This window comes from Micromesistius poutassou, assembly GCF_964030765.1.
Source record: "Micromesistius poutassou genome assembly, chromosome: 5".
In the NCBI taxonomy this organism is placed as follows: Eukaryota; Metazoa; Chordata; class Actinopteri; order Gadiformes; family Gadidae; genus Micromesistius; species Micromesistius poutassou.
The window spans coordinates 18,947,059-18,964,077 of record NC_140275.1 but is presented as its reverse complement, the minus strand read 5'-3'; the positions used below and the strand labels follow the sequence as shown (position 1 = coordinate 18,964,077).

Sequence of the window (17,019 nt, the reverse complement as noted above, 5' to 3'; positions counted from 1 at the left end):
TAAAAGAATGCAACAATTGAGATGAGATTTATTTCTCAATTTACAATATGGCTTTAGCCATAGCAGTGAAACAGAATGGTAAATACAAAGAACTTCTACAGGGTATACAAATACTTCTCAGAAGAAATCGTATCCCTCACTCTTAAACCATCATCATTTTACGACAGTGGGTGAAGAGAAATTAAAAGATAAAATCATGAAAACAATACAGCCGCAGTATAATCATTCATGGAAAGCTCATGTCTAAACATTTCTAAAATCAGCAAGTTACACTTCATTTTAAAAAAGGAGCAATTTTAGAACTATGCTCGGTCATATTATCCTCTTCAAAACAGTGTTATCCATTAAATATGTGAGGGGGTGGGGTGGATGCCAACAGCCTAGTATTTGAGCCAGGGATGAGCACTAAGAGAGGCTTTGCTGCGATCCCCATAGTCATATAGCAGCTCTTCTTCTGCGTCGACGTCCCTGGCAGCCACCAATATGAGATGGGGTTTTCCATCAATGTCGTGAAGCCTGGTCTGGCAATTACCAGCTTTACTGTGGTTGATCAATCTGCCCAGGCGGGTAGTTTCCCTTGTTGCGTCCACACTAAAATAAAAAAGCGTTGTATACATCCATAGAGCTACTATTATTAGAAGCATGCCAAGTGTCGACCCAAATTAAGTTCCTCAGATATGAACATTGTACCATTTGTCCTTTGTTTGGAATTAGATGCTAATTCAATGTGGCTTTGTCAAAGAAAAATGCCTTTTAAAAGACAAATAATCAGTGGAAAATACAAAATTGCCATGTTCCACTCACCAGTAGGTTTTGCTGTGGTACTGGAAGTAGTACATGTAACAGCCGGTGGCCGGGTCCAGAGCATATTCAGCCTCCCTTTTCTTAGCCCGTTCGATATCCAGCAGGTCTCCGTTGTACTCCACCACAAACTCTCCTTTTGTGAAGCCCCTGGTTGCAAACACTCCCCTTCCTTTGGCATCTATGTGTCGCACCTATTCAATGGAGAACACGTCTGCAATTAATATTGAAGGCGTAAAATTTGGTCCAAACTTGAAGTGGTTAATTCAACTCAATTGACAGTGATTTAATACTACTACTTATTAACAAAAGTAGTAATCTCAGGGGAATCTTTCCTCCGCTTTGAATATCCAGGTTTTCTAATACTGTCCTTCAATATACTAGAATGGGTATAGGGTCCCATCCAATTCTCTATTTATTTATGTTTACATTCTCGCAGCTTTTTTTTATTTTAAGCAAGATAAGGAGCAGGAAGATGAAACAATTCACAAATAAAACTCAATTCAAATACTTCATAAACAGTTACCTGCAATCCTTCTTCCACACCGTTCTTGATAAGGTCGATGATGTGTTTCTGTTCTTCATCCTTATGAGTTTTTGGGAGAAAAATAAGCCTTTGGTAAGATGTCCCACTTATTCTTATATTCTGATTCAGTCATGCATAAGAACCTCATTTTTACATTTAGAGGATTTTTGCTTACGCTTTTATCCAAAGCAACTCACAACCATTCATTTTCACACCGATGACAACCACGTAGGGCAACAGCCAGCTCAGCAGGAGCAGTCAGGGTGAGGCGTCTTGCTCATGGACACCTTGACACTCAGCTAGGAGAAGATCGAACTAGCAACCTTCCGGTTACCAGTCAAACCACTCTACCTCCTGAGCTACTGCCGCCCTTCCTCGTCCTCCAACTCCACATGAACCTTTCAATACTCGAGTACCAAGATGAAAATGGTGTCTTATTTGCTCCAAGTAACACATCAACTTTCATACCAACCTTCAACTCAGCTTTAGTTTTCCTTGAACTCCTTCTAATTGGATAGTAATCTGTGACTTTTCTGTTTTGGGAAATCTTATTCTCTGTTCTAGAAAATAACAAGGGGGAAAGAAACAAGACATAAACAACCATGCAAGTCAGGGTTACGTATGTGGAATCATTTGGATACATTCTGTTTCTAAACATACTTTTTCACCCTGGCTTTGTGACCACCACCTTTCTGGGTTTTGGTTCCATTAGCCTGGTTTTGTGGTGCAGGCCCAGTCTGTGAAATGTGTTCTTTGTCCTGTGGTTTTTCTGTGTTGGTTTGTTCTCGGGACTCTGAGAGGAGCAGACAGGCCCTGGCTGACTTCTGTAGTTCGTTGGACTTCAGAACCTCGCTCTGTATTTCAGTAGCTCGGTCTAAAATTGCAAAGCATAAAACATTAGACTATGGACCAATCCTTCCAGTTACCCACTAGCTATGAAACCACTGTCACAACAAATGTCAGTTAATACAGATTTTTCGTGTCACAGACAACAAGTCCACCTTGCTGACCCGCCAAATGGCTGAACAGTATTAGTTACAGGTGAGATAAGGCAAGAAAAACCAAAAAGGAAACCAAAATGAGCACTTGTGATAGAATGTAAAAATGTTATCAACCACTCAATAAATCCCTTACCTTTCTTTGGCTTTGCTGCATCAGTGTGAGGTTTTTCCAAGCCATTTCCTTCCTGGAATACACAGCTGGAGTTTTCACTCAGAGGGGATCGGGGTTTGCTCGGACTCCACAGGCTATGGAGTGTGGACTGGGCTTTACATGAGCTGTCCTGCAACAGCATCATTCATGTTTGCATTATTGGACAGATTAACAACCTTGGTTCATTAGTTCTGAATGGATCTGCTGTGTGCTATTAATACAAGTTATTGAATTATAGAAAGCCAGATTACATACAGCATTACAAAAAGTATAACTATAAAATGTCAAATGTAGTTTATTCGACTGCTTCAGTAATGTCGGAGGGGTTTGCAATTACCACCCCTACTGGGAAGCTGACTTTACTGCCCTGGATAATTGATGTGTAGCATCATTGTGTGAGAAAGTGTTGTAAAAGGTAAAGCCAAGTAGGAACCTGTTATCTATGTTGTGTTATCTAACATTTCAGTACAATATTTATATTGTAATGTTCAACAACATGTGACCCAAACAACTTACCCTGTTCATCTCTGGTTTGTTCTCCTTGGTCTCCTTGAGGGCTTCTCGTTGTTGAATGGGGTCCACGGGCTTACTGGTGGTCGTCAGAACATGCTTCTTCCCTAAAGAATACAGGCAAACACATTGGTAACTGAAGATACTTGATAATAACGCCGTGAAACCAACCACCAAACAGTCTTTGTTGTTAACACTAGCTCCATAACGATATATCATCGACATTTGGTTACAACATACACCAGCTGGATACCTTTGGCCATCTCAAGGCTCCAGACCAGCCGAGGAGGTCGAGGTCTGCTGAGGGTTTGGCGGTCGAAGGCTGAAATGTGCAATATTGTCTAATTAGAGGACAGCATCAGAACGCTGCTCGACTCAACAACAGAGCATGTGATGGATTTAAAAAAACGTACCTCGATGCTGATTGGCTATTTCTACAGCCAGGATAGACAGAGCGAGGGAGGGTCCGCCCCCTTGGTTCCGGCAGGGCCCGCCCCCTTACTTCCGGAACAACCGTCTAAAAACGTTCGAACTTGAAGCATCGAACGTTTCTCGAATACACATTGAGTAAAATATCGTTGTCCCTTTCTTTTTTTTCTAACTTGATTTAAATAGTATTCAAAGTTTATCATCATCGGAATGGGTAATTGTCGTTAACTATTTTTGCTATAACGATACTTACACATGATCTCTCACACAATTTATCCGTTAGAGATAAACGAATTCAGTTCGTCAGTTGATATTGGACACACGGTTTGTGTTCATGTTGTGTGTGGAGTTAAAAAAAAGTCATTGGGATTTAGCTCAGTTTCTTGCAAAAATCTATTTTTCTATATGGTCATTAAATAGGCCTACAACGCGAAGGGCATGGAAGACCGCTTGGGGAAGTGTATGTTTATTGTATGAGCATCTTCTTCAGGTTCTGGTGTCTAACCCAAAAATATAGTCGAAAAATGTTATATTTCTTAAATGTATCCATATTGAGAACAGAAAATGTCGGGTTCCTTTTTCAAATCATAACAATGACATTCTTATCAAGTTTTGCCAATCATTGTTATCCACCAATCTTAATGTCATTATTTACACTCAAACATTGAAAGACATCATGCATATAGCCTACAACACTGAATATTACAATCATCTGTCACTTCATAGTTTTCAAGTCCGCTGCAAGGGCTTCTTTGAACATTCTCTTTTTCTCTAGATTGTCATTGGCGTTTTTCCTCTTCTCTTGTTTCCTCTGCATGGACTCCATCTTCTTCTTGATGATTTCACTGTCTTCTCCTTTACAGGCAATATCCACTTTTCCTCTCAGGATCTCTCGAGCACGTTTTCGGTTTGTTTCCACCGATCTCGTTTGATGACACTGGGGAAATAAGAGGAGGATAATGGTGACAATGGGCCCAGGAAGGCTTAGTGGTGTTCATTCTCAATACCAGAGACCAATGCACAGAAGATCGTGACTTATACCTTCACTACAATCCCAGTGGGGATGTGCTTGAGCACCACACAGTTGCTGGTTTTATTCGTAGCCTGGCCGCCCGGTCCCGACCCTCGAACAAATTGTTCTTCGAGTTCGTCCTCGTTCAGGACAGGAAGATCTATGAGGTCCTTTTTCCCAGCTGCTAAAACCCACGCAGGTCCTGCAGCAGGAGCGACCCTCAGCAGGGGAGCACTGGTTAGAGATCTCCCCCACGGGATCCGCCTGGACGCGGAGTACACGGAACTGATCAGCGGCAGCACCGAGCCCATAGCAGCCGGTCAGATCCTCCTCACGCTAAACATGAAGTGGAAACATAACATTGACAACACGTGAAGAGAACGGGGTCCTCACGTCGGTCAGGTCAAACGAAAACATCAACGACGTAAACAGGATATCAGGACGACTTCCTACTAGGCAGCCAATCAGGAGGCAGGATGTCGGTGTTTTTTATATGAACGCCTGGTTAAATGCTGTAAGGAAAGGCTGTAAGGAAACACGGAGCATTAAGGTGTGTAGAAGGGAGTTCAACTTTTACACTTTTTGGGTAATTTGTTAAGTAACATTTGCAATTATTAGCCTACCTATGTACATATACATAAAGTCAACTGGGAAAGTTAATCTTTGAGACAGCGAGAGTGAACAACAGACCAGGTATTGAGTTGAAGTCAGTGAACCAGGGGAGTTCTATGATGTAATCTGGACGCGCAGTCAATCGACATGCAAATTCCTAAAAAAAATAAATTCTTGACTTGACATAGCTATGACTAAAGCAGGTGTTATAGATTAGACATTATGCAAGGCTTCCAAATATATAGTCAATAACCGGGCGCCGTGCGGTGACAGGATACAAACTTTGTGTTTTATCTCCCAGACACTGCATGCCATCAAAGACGCGTTATTCTAAAAGCCTCCGCACGGGGGCGCTACTGCGTGTTATCCTAAAGCCTCCGCACGGGGGCGCTACTGCGTGTTATTCTAAAGCCTCCGCACGGGGGCGCTACTGCGTGTTATTCTAACGTCTCCGCACGGGGGCGCTACTGCATGTTATTCTTAAAGCCTCCGCACGGGGGTGCTACTGCGTGTTATTATACCTAAAGCCTCCGTACGGGGGCGCTCCTGCGTGTTATTCCTAAAGCCTCCGCACGATGGTGCTACTGCGTGCTGTCTGCGGAAGTGCGTCGCCGCTCGGATGCATCGCGACGGTTCGGCCGACAGGAGGCGTTTCAAACCGTGTGACACGGCGGCTGATCCTGGGTCTGCTGCGGACGGTGGAGCAGCGGTTAAAGGCGTAGTGTAGACTGAGGATGGCTGCTCGTCATCCATGTTCCTGCTGTACTTTGGTTTCTAGGAAGTGGAAGGAGCTCCTCGGCTGAGATTTCTCCTCCCAGACGACCACGGCGGTCCGACCGGGAAAAGCGTGGATACCAAGGACGTTTAGTGGGTCGCGTTAGCCTCTCCCCGACCGAGCGTTTCAGCGTGTGGTCTTCAGCGCTCCGATGCCCCGGGCCGTCTGAAGAACCAGAACCCTGGTCTGACCCAGAACCCTGGTCTGACCCAGCGCATCTCCGCTGTCGAGATGTTTCTGCACCCAGCGCCCTGATTTGAAACGTGCTCCTCCTCCCATGTCGCGGGCGTTACAGGGCAGCGACGTGTCGGACATCAACACACTCAGGTTCCACTGATGCCAACGGGATCGGTGGCCGCTTTTTGGTTGACCTAACGTCCCGGTGTTCAGGAACCCGTCTGGTGTACTACGAGGAGGACAGCGTGCCTGTGAACTGGATGTCCCGGGTCCCGCGTGGACCGTGGACCGGACCGGCTGACCAGGTATGTGCGGACCAGTCTGTGATAACCATGCTGGGATTGTTGCTAGGTAACTAAACGGTGGACCTGGTGTAAAGATGGAGTGTTTACTCCAGCTCTGTTTCTGCTCTGCTCAGTGACGTGAAGTCGATCATCTGAACGCTGAACGACGGTTCCGTGTGATCATGAAGGCATCACACCATGATGTATTAGTTTAGTACGGAGGATTCCTTTCCTCCTCCGACCCCAACCTATAAAAGCAGTGATGTGCTGTGGTGGTCCGCACTGGAGGTACCTCCTGGTCTGGTCCCAGACGTCCACCCTAAAGCTCCTCACAGGGTTCGGCCACAGGTAGATCACCAGTTGCATCTCATTGGCTAACACGTCGACTGCATTTGGTTGCACTTGCTAATGCAACACACATGAGCCCCTGAACCCGTTCTAAAACGACTGTCTTTAATATCCAAACGGTGTGTTTTGGTTCTATAATGGAGAGCAGAACGCAGCGTGATCACACATCCTGCATTGTTGCAAGTATGTCAACGGCGTCAGTACGTTAGTGGCATTCTACTTAATTTTCACTTCTCCAGCGACTGCACGTCTGCTGGGTGAGTCACTGACCTACTGCTGCTCCTATCAGGATGTTCGCTGTTATAGAAGACCTCTGATCAGGATGCTCACTGTTGCAGAATATCTCCTATCAGCACAGCAGCTTAACAATGTTTGAAGCAATCAAACATGTACGTTTGACTTGATATGACACTGACATTGATATGATGAGACCCCTTCGCCAGGCTTATCAACACAAGAGCACTGACAGGCCAGCGTCTCCGCTGTTGACACAGAGGCACAACGTGCTGGATGTGTGGTTGTTCACGTTGCTAGGCCGTTATAGTAGCGTGCCAAAGTTTGTGATTCCTAGTTCAACGTGTAGAAACGGGCCCTGTAAATGTCACTCTGCGTGTTTCACACCCTGGTCTTCTGCTGGCTGTAAACAACGTCATGGTGTTTGGCGATCTAAACCTGAATCTAGAACTACTTGATCTAAACCTGAATCTATACCCGCAAGATAACGGCGGAGACAGACGAGAGCCCGCCCTCATTCCTCAGTGGTATCTCAGACCTCGGATCAGACATGAATTTCCATTTTGCATAATCAAAGTTCTTCCATTTTCTTATAAACAAGGTTGTTATTAGAGATATTTTCAGGTATTGCCCGCTTGACAATAAGTCCGTTTTTATTGGTCATCAATCATCTTTTGATTGGTATTGTAAAGTCATGAAATTAAGATATTATCTTAGCTCAATTACCAGATTACTAGTGTAGGCCTTACTGAATTATGATAAGGAAATAATTAATACATACTTTGTTAAATTACTTCAACTTCAGTGGCCTGTTTAACAATATAATTACTAACTCAGCATGCCCCTATTGTGAATGAAATGCAGATGTTTATGGTGATAACAATAATGTTTCCATGGTGACATGTCAGCTGACATGCCAGTCCCTATTCCTTCTCATCAAAGACACATGTTGCATTAATGTGCAGAGAAGCCTTGTGTTGTCAAAGGGTGTCTCTGAGCTCATAGTCTGCAGCACCCGCACGGCCTGTCTGGGTCTTCTCCTAACCAGTCCTCCTGGTGTACAGGACTTTCTTTCTTCTTTTTGCTACCCGACTGGTTTTCTTTGGTTTAAGTGTTCCCTCCTGGGCTCAACCTTATTGTTCTAGGAGACTGGCGGCAGCAGCCAATGGGCTTCCAGGCTGCTGTAGGCCTGATTGTCGTTGCTTCTATGAAAATGAAGCGGCGGTTGTCTTTGACGATGGGAGACAGACGGGCCCCTGAACTCAGGGGCCTGGACACTTCAAGAGTGGAGGCCTGTTGACACGGTAAACCATGTGACTAATGAGAAGCAGTCTCGGACATAGACCCCCATGGAATACATGGTGAACCCCCAGACTACATAGTGAACCCCCAGACTACATAGTGGGCCCCCATGGACTACATAGTAAACCCCCATGGACTACATAATGAGCCCCCAGTCTACATTCTAAGCATGTTTTTAGGACTGCACGCTGGAATGTTTTCCCTGCCTGTTTCTACTACTACTACTACTGCTACTACTTCTACTACTACTTCTACTCTACCACGTCTACTGTACAACTCCTTATACTACTACTACTGTACAACTACTTAAACTACTACTACTACTACTGTACTACTATTGTACTTGTATTGTACTTCTACTGTACTACCACTTATACTACTACTTTTACTACGTTTTTACACACAGTGCTTTAGAATAAAACGGGGAAAGTAATAATGCACGTATTAATGTACAAGACAGACAGTGTTCTTAAAGGTACTAGCTTGGATTGTTTGAACCCAAAGTCACTTGTTGTTCTTTGGTCCGATAAACCGTATCAGCTTGGTGAGATTGACCCGTGGGGGGGCCTGAGGGAAGGGGTCCTCCACCAGGGTCACTCAGAGGTGATCATGGACCAGAACTCACTGCAGTTCAGCATTCGGTGCTAGAAACCCCCTCCATGGTGAGGTGGCAGTAATGTACAGAAAGATGTTTTGTAGACATCATAGATGTTTTGTAGACATCATTAACCCGTAGCAACAGTAGTGGTGATAGGATGGTGGTGGTGATAGGTGATCGGTGATCAGGATGCAGATCACCAACAGAAATGTCCTGACACTGCTGCAGCTCATTACCAACGGCTGACTGTTTGCAGTTATCCTCTGGCAACGCCTTCGCCTCATTGATATGCGTCTGCTGTGTGTTTCTGAGGATTTGCAAAATGCGATAAAGTAGAAAGCCCCCAACTTGTGGTCCTCATGGAGGTCCGGGCTAGAAGCGTACGGCGGGAGGGTTTGAATCCCCGCCCACCTTCTCTCTGCTCCCCAGGTGGTCTCTGAGCTGTGTTGCGTAATACCAAGAGGGGAAGTGGAACTGCTAATGAAACGCTGCAGAGCTCGGGCCATAAACGGAGCAGAGTGACGGGTTTAAGGGACTGTTTAAAGGGCGGTCGACACGTTATCAACCTGGTCCATCTGATAACTGGTGAACCCTCGTGTATTTTGGACTAATGCAGGACAAACGAGGAACAGAGAGTTAATGATTAATCGGTCTAGTTTATACAGTTATATAAGTCATAAAGGAATGACCTTGACCTGTTAATCATCTAGACCTTATTTTAGCGGAGTCGATTCTTTCTGTTTCTGTGACCCTCTCAACGTGGATAATCCCCAAACTAGAACGATTACATCAACACCATGCAAGCTTGCAGTGTAACTTTTGATTCTTATACGGAATAGGAACTTGTATTGGTTTTGTTACTAAAGTGAGAGGAGCATTCAGTATGTGGGCTGTACAAAGGCTTTTACACATCACCAAGTGACATGTCAGACATCTTTATGCTTGTTTGTTATGGTCACTCTTAATACATATATTTACAGGCGTTTTTGGCTTGTTTTTAAAATCCACATCTGCTGATAATCAGCTTACGTTCGTCATCCTGTAACTTTGCCCACAGTGCTCTGGGATGGATCATCCCAGACTCGAATGCTAGTTCAGCAAGCAAAAAATGAGACAGACTTCCTGTCAGTTAGATTGATAATGACATTGACAATGATCATTGATAATGATAATCATTGATAATGACAATGACATTATCACATTATTAAAAAAAAAAAAAAATATATATATATATATATATATATTACCGGTAATAAGATTAAAATCTGACCGCTCCTGTACTGTGAGAGCAGAGCCATGTGTTTGGGTCCACCTGCTGAATAGTAAGGAGAAGGGATTTATTTTATATAATTTATTTTATATAAATAATAATAATAGGTTGGTTAATCATCAAAGAATTACTGTTGTTTGGCTTGACTACATTTCTATTAAGGATTTCAGCTGACATGGCATTTGATCGCAGGTAGAGGGCTGGACCTATAGGGCTGCATCCTATAGCCTCTTTGTTTTTGGCACATATGTGTGGAATTTGTCCTCCTGCCCTTAATTGAAAATGGTTATTTGAACAGGGAATCAGTTAAATTCTTGAGAGTTACGGTTCTTTATTTTCCTCTGTTGTCTAAAGACTAGTATCAGTAGTGATTTGGAAGCCCTGCTTCTGTCATGTGACCTCAGGTTAATTTATAAAGCTACTCCTACTTCTTCCCCCTACATCAGTGCAGTATCTGGCAGAAAGGTTTAGCTGATATTTTGCACATATGGTTAGCGTCTGCATTCATGACAACATAGGCCTGTAAGGTAATGGCCGTAATCCTTGTTATAACACACATTACTTGCGGAATGCCTGACTATTTTCTCTGTTTTTAGTTTTAGTTTTACATGGTTAATTTACTATTTCTTGTTTCAATAAAGCTAATCTATGCTGTTTACAAAGGTCCATACATAGCAAACCTTTTGATAAGTTACAACAGAGCAGCTTTTGAAGCCTTTAAGCCCTTATTAGGAGTTTCCTCAGTCATTCAGAAGCCACTTTGTCTCTGATGGGCACCAAACTATTTAGTGTTCCAAGATCAACCAACGACCCTCCAGGATGGTCTTAAAGAACCGTCTTGGATTTGGCTGAAGTCAATTCCTTGTGCTCTTTACTCTACAGTTAATGCAGATTTACTGCTTTCCAAGAGTGAACGGGAACTGAACGCTCAGTCCTCTTCATGCCTAATGGTATGCGAACGACTGGACAGCCTCCAACAGACAAGTACCACTTGGGCGCCACAAAGCATCGCCTGTTAAAGCAGACATGGAGAACATGTTGGACCCAGCTGCTAACCCTCGGGAAACTCCTTGTGACGTTTTGAGCGAGGATCTTTCTGGTTGATTATTGGCCGGTTGAAACCTGGATTTCAACCACTCTCTCTGATTCAGACCAGAGCAAACCGCATGTTGAGTCCTTCAACCACCAAGTGACCGTGGTGACGCCGTGAAGTTGCCCTTATTCCTGTGTGACACCTCTGGGGGGTAATCAAAGTCTACTCTGGTATTCAGAGTATCTCTGGGTCCTTGTGGTTACTTTAAGGATTCTTCTTATTATCAGTCCGGATGGGTAAAACACATTGTTCAGCCCCTGATTGCGATAATGTTTTCAAATTTGTCAAAAAACAAACGGTTTTGTATTCCTAGTGAGGAGGTCTGAAGTTTGTCACATCACGCCCATAGGGGGCGCTATAGTTGGCTGCCAAAGTAAATGATGAGCCACACCCCCCAGTGGATAGCCTGCATTAATGGAGTCATTTTGTAACTTTTATAGCTTGTATAGCTTTTTATAGCTACTATGCGTAAAGAGTTCACCATTCAAAGCGGGATGTTTATTGCGGGGGTGGAGCCACGGCGGCAGTCGCGATCGTAATTTCCAGTTAGTGTACCACAGAGTATTTCGATTTGGAACGACACTGACATTTGAAAATCAGCGCACTTAGTCAGTGCGGATAGTGTACTACTTTTAAGTGTACTCATGGAAGTATGGATATTGGAACACAGCACCGGTATGAAGGCCTTATTTTACATGCTGAACATGATGTCCGTCTGGACAGAACATAGCCGGTGTCTGGGGTCGGCGTGTGTGGGCCGTAGATGCCTAGCGTGACTGCTGTTCTAGTTTTAAAATATTCATTAAAGGACTTAAAATAAAAAAACAAGCATTTGAATTTATGTTAATCTCTCAAAATAGTAAAAACAGGCTCCTTTTTTTTAGTATTCTGAGTTGCAGTCCCAAGTGTTTTGGTGGTGAGCCAATCACCGTGAGGGGACAACCTGATGCATCCCTGGGAGCCCCAGCTGGCTCCTCAGAACGGGTTTATATGAGGAGATAAACTGAGGCTCCTTCTGCACGCCTTCTCTGAGCCACTGACGGTTGCACCTTAAGCTGCCATCAATCATCTCCTTTTCCATTTTGCTCATGTTTATGGAGAGCAGTCAAGGGTGTGTACATTGGCCTGCGACGCCATGGGCGTTTGGCGTTGGAGGGACCGGTCCATGGACGCCAGGGCGTTCCCCCTCATCTGCGAGGTGTCGTAGTGTGACCGCCGTTGACATGGGTCTGAGAGTGGCAAGGGTTTTCATTTGCATACATTCAAATCCCCCCGTATGTGGTGTGTTGTTCAGGACATCCTGTCCATGTATAGAATCAGGAAACCCATGTATAGAAGAGGAGCCCTGGAATGGAGACCCAGTGGGAACAGTAGAGAGGGGGATTGTGATGCATCGACTTGACAACGTGTGTGTGTGTGTGTGTGTGTGTGTGTGTGTGTGTGTGTGTGTGTGTGTGTGTGTGTGTGTGTGTGTGTGTGTGTGTGTGTGTGTGTGTGTGTGTGTGTGTGTGTGTGTGTGTGTGTTCCATCGATCAATGTATGCCCGTGTGAGGGCCGTGCCCCCCCCCCTCCCCCCAGCTAGCATGGCGGCTGAGTCAGAGCCATCACGTCAAATGAGAAGCTACAGCCTCTCTCTACCAGCCCTTCTGGGTGTCCTCCACCGGTCACCCCAGCATGGGCTAAAAGTAGACCCTTCAGACTGTAACTCCCCACACACCACCATCTTCCTCTTTTATCAGTCTTTTATCACAAGGCTCTCAGTATCGTAGCCTTTGCAGAGGGCCTCAGTGTCTCCATGGTGACCCTGCGTGTGTTTCCTGTGGGCATGTTGGGGACCGACTGCAGACAGTTTAACAGCGAGGTTGACTTGGTATCAGAGGCCCCGGTCCGGGTAAGACGAGCGAAAGGGTCTGCTGAGGGCCAGTCGGTCCGCAGCTAGACCCCTCCTGAGCTCAGACCTCACAGATATACGAGTCACGTGACCACCAGAATCCCTGGAAACGGCCTTATATGGGCAGTCCAAACAGATTATCTCTCTCGGCCGGTGTCCCTCTCTGTTTATTGTTCCAATCTCTTTTTTATTTTTTTGTAAAACTGTATCTGTTGTATTCGGGTACCAAAAGGAGGCGGTGTTAATTTGCCAAGTTGATGGACTTGATAGTAATTAGAATGTGTTGACAGTTGGCTTTGTTTGACGTTACGTCCGTATCTGGGGACCGCTGGAACCTGGAATCACATTACTGGTCGGTTTTATCTTAGCGTTTGTTGGCGGAGTTAGTTTTCTAGTTTCCCTCAAACATATCAACAGTTGGGTGAACTTCTCATGTAGCTGAAGTATGTGCTTCAGCTGATAATAGGAGGAGGTGCAGAGCCTCATTCAACACCTCATCCTACATCTTTTCCCTCAGCCCTTGTCTTTATATTTATCCTGGCCAGATCACCACCACGCTATCTCATATAATAATGGAGTTGGATCCATTTCCACGGTGAATTTTTACCACTTGAGGTGTTTAATCTCTCTACTGAGCTTGATGAATCAAAGGCGTGTAATGTATATTGTTTAGTTGTATTTTTTTTTTAAATTCATATTCTATTAGGCACCAAAATTGATGGATGGGTGTTTATTTCACCAACTTTCCGCACAGTATGGCTTAAACAATATCCCAAATCCTTAAAATAGCAGTTGCAGCAGAGGGAGTTTGACTTGGAATGCTAGAGAGAGGTATAGGAGGTTATAGAAGGAGAGGGAGCTTAACTACGATGATGACAAGAACCAGGTATAGAGTTAAACTATGATGTGTCTATAGAAGAGGAGAGGGAGTCTAACTGCGATGTGTCTATAGAGGAGGGAGTTTAACTACAATGGTGTCTATAGAGGCGGAGAGGGAGTTTAACTATGATGGTGTCTATAGACGTGTGGTATAGGAGGAGGAGGTGAGGGTAAGTGGAGACTGGAGAAAAACTATATCAGTCTCCGCTCTCCTCGTCATGCTGACTTCAGCGGGGCAGCCAATGAGGAGAGGGCCTTCTTTGTCTCCATGGTAACCTCCTGTTGAAGTAATCACAGTGAGGATGGGGCGAGAAGGAATATGTCTTGCCCTCAAGCTAAATCTATTTATTCCATGTGTTCTGTGGCCATCATTTCTTTGCTTCATTCATATTCTATTAGGTACCACAAAGCATAATTTCCTTTGATAGGATCATTATCTGAGTGATTCTCTCTGAAGGCCCGGTAGGAGCAGGGCAGACCCCAGATCTGTGGTTCAGTTGGTCTGACGAGGGAACACACCTTGTAAGGAGAAGGTATTGAAATGTTTTTCAGGAATTTTCAAAATTTTAGATCTTTTTCTCCCCAAGGTCCCGTAAAAAGATATTTGATGTCCCGACTGGATCCGTTTTTCTTGGTTATTATGGCAGAATATTAATTAATCGACTCTGCAAGTACTTCTGCTCCCGGGAGTTAGCTTCTGGCTGCCTTCCCGTCAGACCTCCAGCAGACCTAGCCCGAGTCGACCAATCACAACCGTTTATCTAACAGGGGGCGGGTTTGATACGATGACTGACAGAGGAGCCCCCTATGGGAACGCTGTTGAGGCAATTTCATAAACAACCAAGATCGCTGCTGCTGATGTGTCACATGATTCTATGCTCTGATTGGCTGTATGTCCATCAATTGCGTCCAGACACATTTTGACCTGCTCGTCAATGTGTGAGGTTCCACACACATTTGTGAATTTGTCTAGCGATGTCAGGATGTAATGAATGATCATTTAGCTAACAGTTTATACAGTTATAGTCACTTTTATACAATAGTTTCATTTAGTCCTATTATGAGATCTTCAATCACTGCCACTTCAAAATACAGACCATGTCTTCTGAGCTGAACTACAGACAGGTCTTCAGAAGATTAGTTTGTAGTAAAGTGAATTGAACTGATTGACTTGAATCATTGCTTTTGCATAACCTTTTGAACACTTTATTTAAGACTATTTCCCAAGAGCTGTTGTGTGTGTCCTCCCTTTATAACGACCAGGTCCCGGTGCATTGGGGCAACAGAGAACCTTCTTCAGGATTAATCAACCCTATAATAAACCTTCTGCTACTGATCCCAGCACGTAAAACACTATTTGCGGAACGTATACATTATGTAGTGTTGAACAGATGCTGTGGATCTGCTGTTGCCTAGCCTTGACCGTGCTGGTGGAGAGTTATTCTCATGACCGTGGACTTGTTTAGAATAGCCTGCCCCTTAAACTCTCATCAACACTGTCTGAGCCATCTCAAATGTCACCGCTTAACACAAATAGTGGTGTTGGTTTAGAAGTGGAGGGGGTGGGGGCGTGGCGCGCTACGACTGGGTCTTAGCCTGTCTCTCTGTTTCCAACAACATGCTATGTTTCAACGGATCCATACAATCACAGGGATCCGTTAAATATTACGATGTTAAATGTATGACTAAGAGTCCTGCATCTAATTTCCATTCATTATATGTGAAGACTAACTCATTACCAATAGTCCAGCTAATGCCGATGGTAGCAACATTGTGTCTGGGTAGAGCAGGACGGGCAGGAGCTCTACACTGCACCAGGCAGGTGAGCTCCTGAAGTCCTGACCCAGGCAGGTGTTGTGGGGAAAGGCTTGGATCAGCCCACTAGGAAAAAGGCTATTCTCACCTGAGTCGGCTTTGCCTCATGAATTCTGGTTCTTGTGATCGAAATCTGCAGGCATTTGTCTCTCTCTGAGTTTCTGTTGTACTTCCACATGTGCTATGTGCATGTGATTCCAGCCTCTTGACAGAGAGAGGAAACTGTCCTCCAAGTTGAATAATTCAAACATAGCACTAAATTGATTAATTCAAGATTAATGGGATTTTCCTAGAAAGGTCGAACACTATTTCCAGGGGGCTGTGTTGTGTTAGGAGCCCATGTGATCACAGGGTTATGATAATGTGTTGATGAGTGGCCACCTGTAAGCCAATGGTGACCCCTCTTATGTAACAGATGTGTCTTGGTTTGGATGTTAACTCCTACCTGCTGGATGACATAATCACAAAGATGCGAGTCCGTTTTAGAGGAGGTAAACACAGATTTTAATCTACAATAGGTAAACAAATGTTTTCTTCCTTCCTGTGAAAAGGTGCTTGCATAACAAGAGTTGAGTTACACTTCATTCTTCAAAACTATACAGTTCAGGTCTTCCACCGTTGTACTAGCCAGACACATCTCTTTCCTGTTCTCCTATGAGTAGTAGTAGTAGTAGTAACAGGATACCGTGGGAGAAAGCTGATGGAGGAGATGCTTGAATCTTTATCTTCAGCATTCATATACAACAGTACAGCCTTTGAAGACGCATCATTTTTATTGCCCTAATATTAGGCTGTAAAGCTCTGGTCATTATTAAACTGTCTGGTTTTATTTATTAAAAGTTGTATTTATTAAATGTTTATTTAACAAAGTAGTTTGTCTATCAACATTTATTTTACAAGAGAGACATTGTTGGTCCATCCATCTCATTTCTTCGACCCTCAGTCACATCTTCGACTCGACTCTGTGAGGGTGACCAGTTCTCCAGTATCAGCCTGCTCTCAGCTCATTCAACCTAGAGGGGAAACTGGAGGAGTTTCTTGCCGAACTTTCTTCAAAACAATACAATAATAAGAGCTTTAAAAAGTGTTTTTCCTGAGTTAAATCCAGTCAAATGAATGTCTACAATATTAGCTTAATAATAAAGGAAATTAGATTATATTAATTACTATTTATTTAGTAACTTTATTAACTTGTGTCTGTTCATGCCAACCATATCATGATAGTTGTAGTTTGTCTTGGCAGAGCAGCGCGGAGCGATCACAATGTTGTCGTAAGCCTCTGGCATTTTCCCGCTCTTGGCGCTTAAACCT

At 44.1% G+C, this 17,019-nt stretch overlaps 3 protein-coding genes across 4 annotated transcripts in view; 1 reads left to right on the top strand and 2 right to left on the bottom strand.

Moving 5' to 3' along the window:
• Positions 1–16: 16 nt before the first annotated feature.
• Positions 17–3,374, bottom strand: LOC311342860 (N-lysine methyltransferase KMT5A-A-like). The gene is made up of 8 exons (XM_084467696.1): positions 3,243–3,374; positions 2,996–3,096; positions 2,462–2,609; positions 1,988–2,201; positions 1,800–1,887; positions 1,328–1,387; positions 805–995; positions 17–591 (listed from the first exon to the last, which is right to left on the bottom strand). The coding sequence occupies exons 1-8, from the start codon at positions 3,250–3,252 to the stop codon at positions 381–383; spliced, it is 1,023 nt and encodes a 340-aa protein (XP_084323822.1). The 5' UTR covers positions 3,253–3,374; the 3' UTR covers positions 17–380.
• A 501-nt stretch (positions 3,375–3,875) lies between these two features.
• On the bottom strand, positions 3,876–5,678 carry mtrfr (mitochondrial translation release factor in rescue). Of its 2 annotated transcripts, XM_084468672.1 has the most exons (3): positions 5,564–5,678; positions 4,460–4,766; positions 3,876–4,355 (listed from the first exon to the last, which is right to left on the bottom strand). In XM_084468672.1, exons 2-3 carry the CDS (start codon positions 4,739–4,741, stop codon positions 4,134–4,136), a joined length of 504 nt encoding a protein of 167 aa, XP_084324798.1. In that variant the 5' UTR covers positions 4,742–4,766; positions 5,564–5,678; the 3' UTR covers positions 3,876–4,133. The 2 variants fall into 2 exon arrangements, with proteins under 2 accessions (XP_084324798.1, XP_084324797.1); XM_084468671.1 differs by lacking the exon at positions 5,564–5,678 and having other exon boundaries at positions 4,460–4,909.
• Positions 5,679–5,767: 89 nt separating this feature from the next.
• The window catches only part of pitpnm2 (phosphatidylinositol transfer protein, membrane-associated 2), a gene marked incomplete at its 3' end in the record, with an annotated part of 46,724 nt that continues 35,472 nt past the window's right edge, over positions 5,768–17,019 (top strand). Inside the window, 1 exon segment of the mRNA XM_084468669.1 lies at positions 5,768–6,299.

Coding starts and splice junctions, on each gene's coding strand:
- LOC311342860 (XM_084467696.1), bottom strand. Junction 1,888..1,987: donor CACAAAGCCAGGGTGAAAAA/GTATGTTTAGAA, acceptor GTTATTTTCTAG/AACAGAGAATAAGATTTCCC. Junction 1,388..1,799: donor AAACTAAAGCTGAGTTGAAG/GTTGGTATGAAA, acceptor AAAACTCATAAG/GATGAAGAACAGAAACACAT.
- mtrfr (XM_084468672.1), bottom strand. CDS start 4,741: ATGGGCTCGGTGCTGCCGCTGATCAGTTCCGTGTACTCCGCGTCCAGG. Junction 4,356..4,459: donor CCACTGGGATTGTAGTGAAG/GTATAAGTCACG, acceptor TTATTTCCCCAG/TGTCATCAAACGAGATCGGT.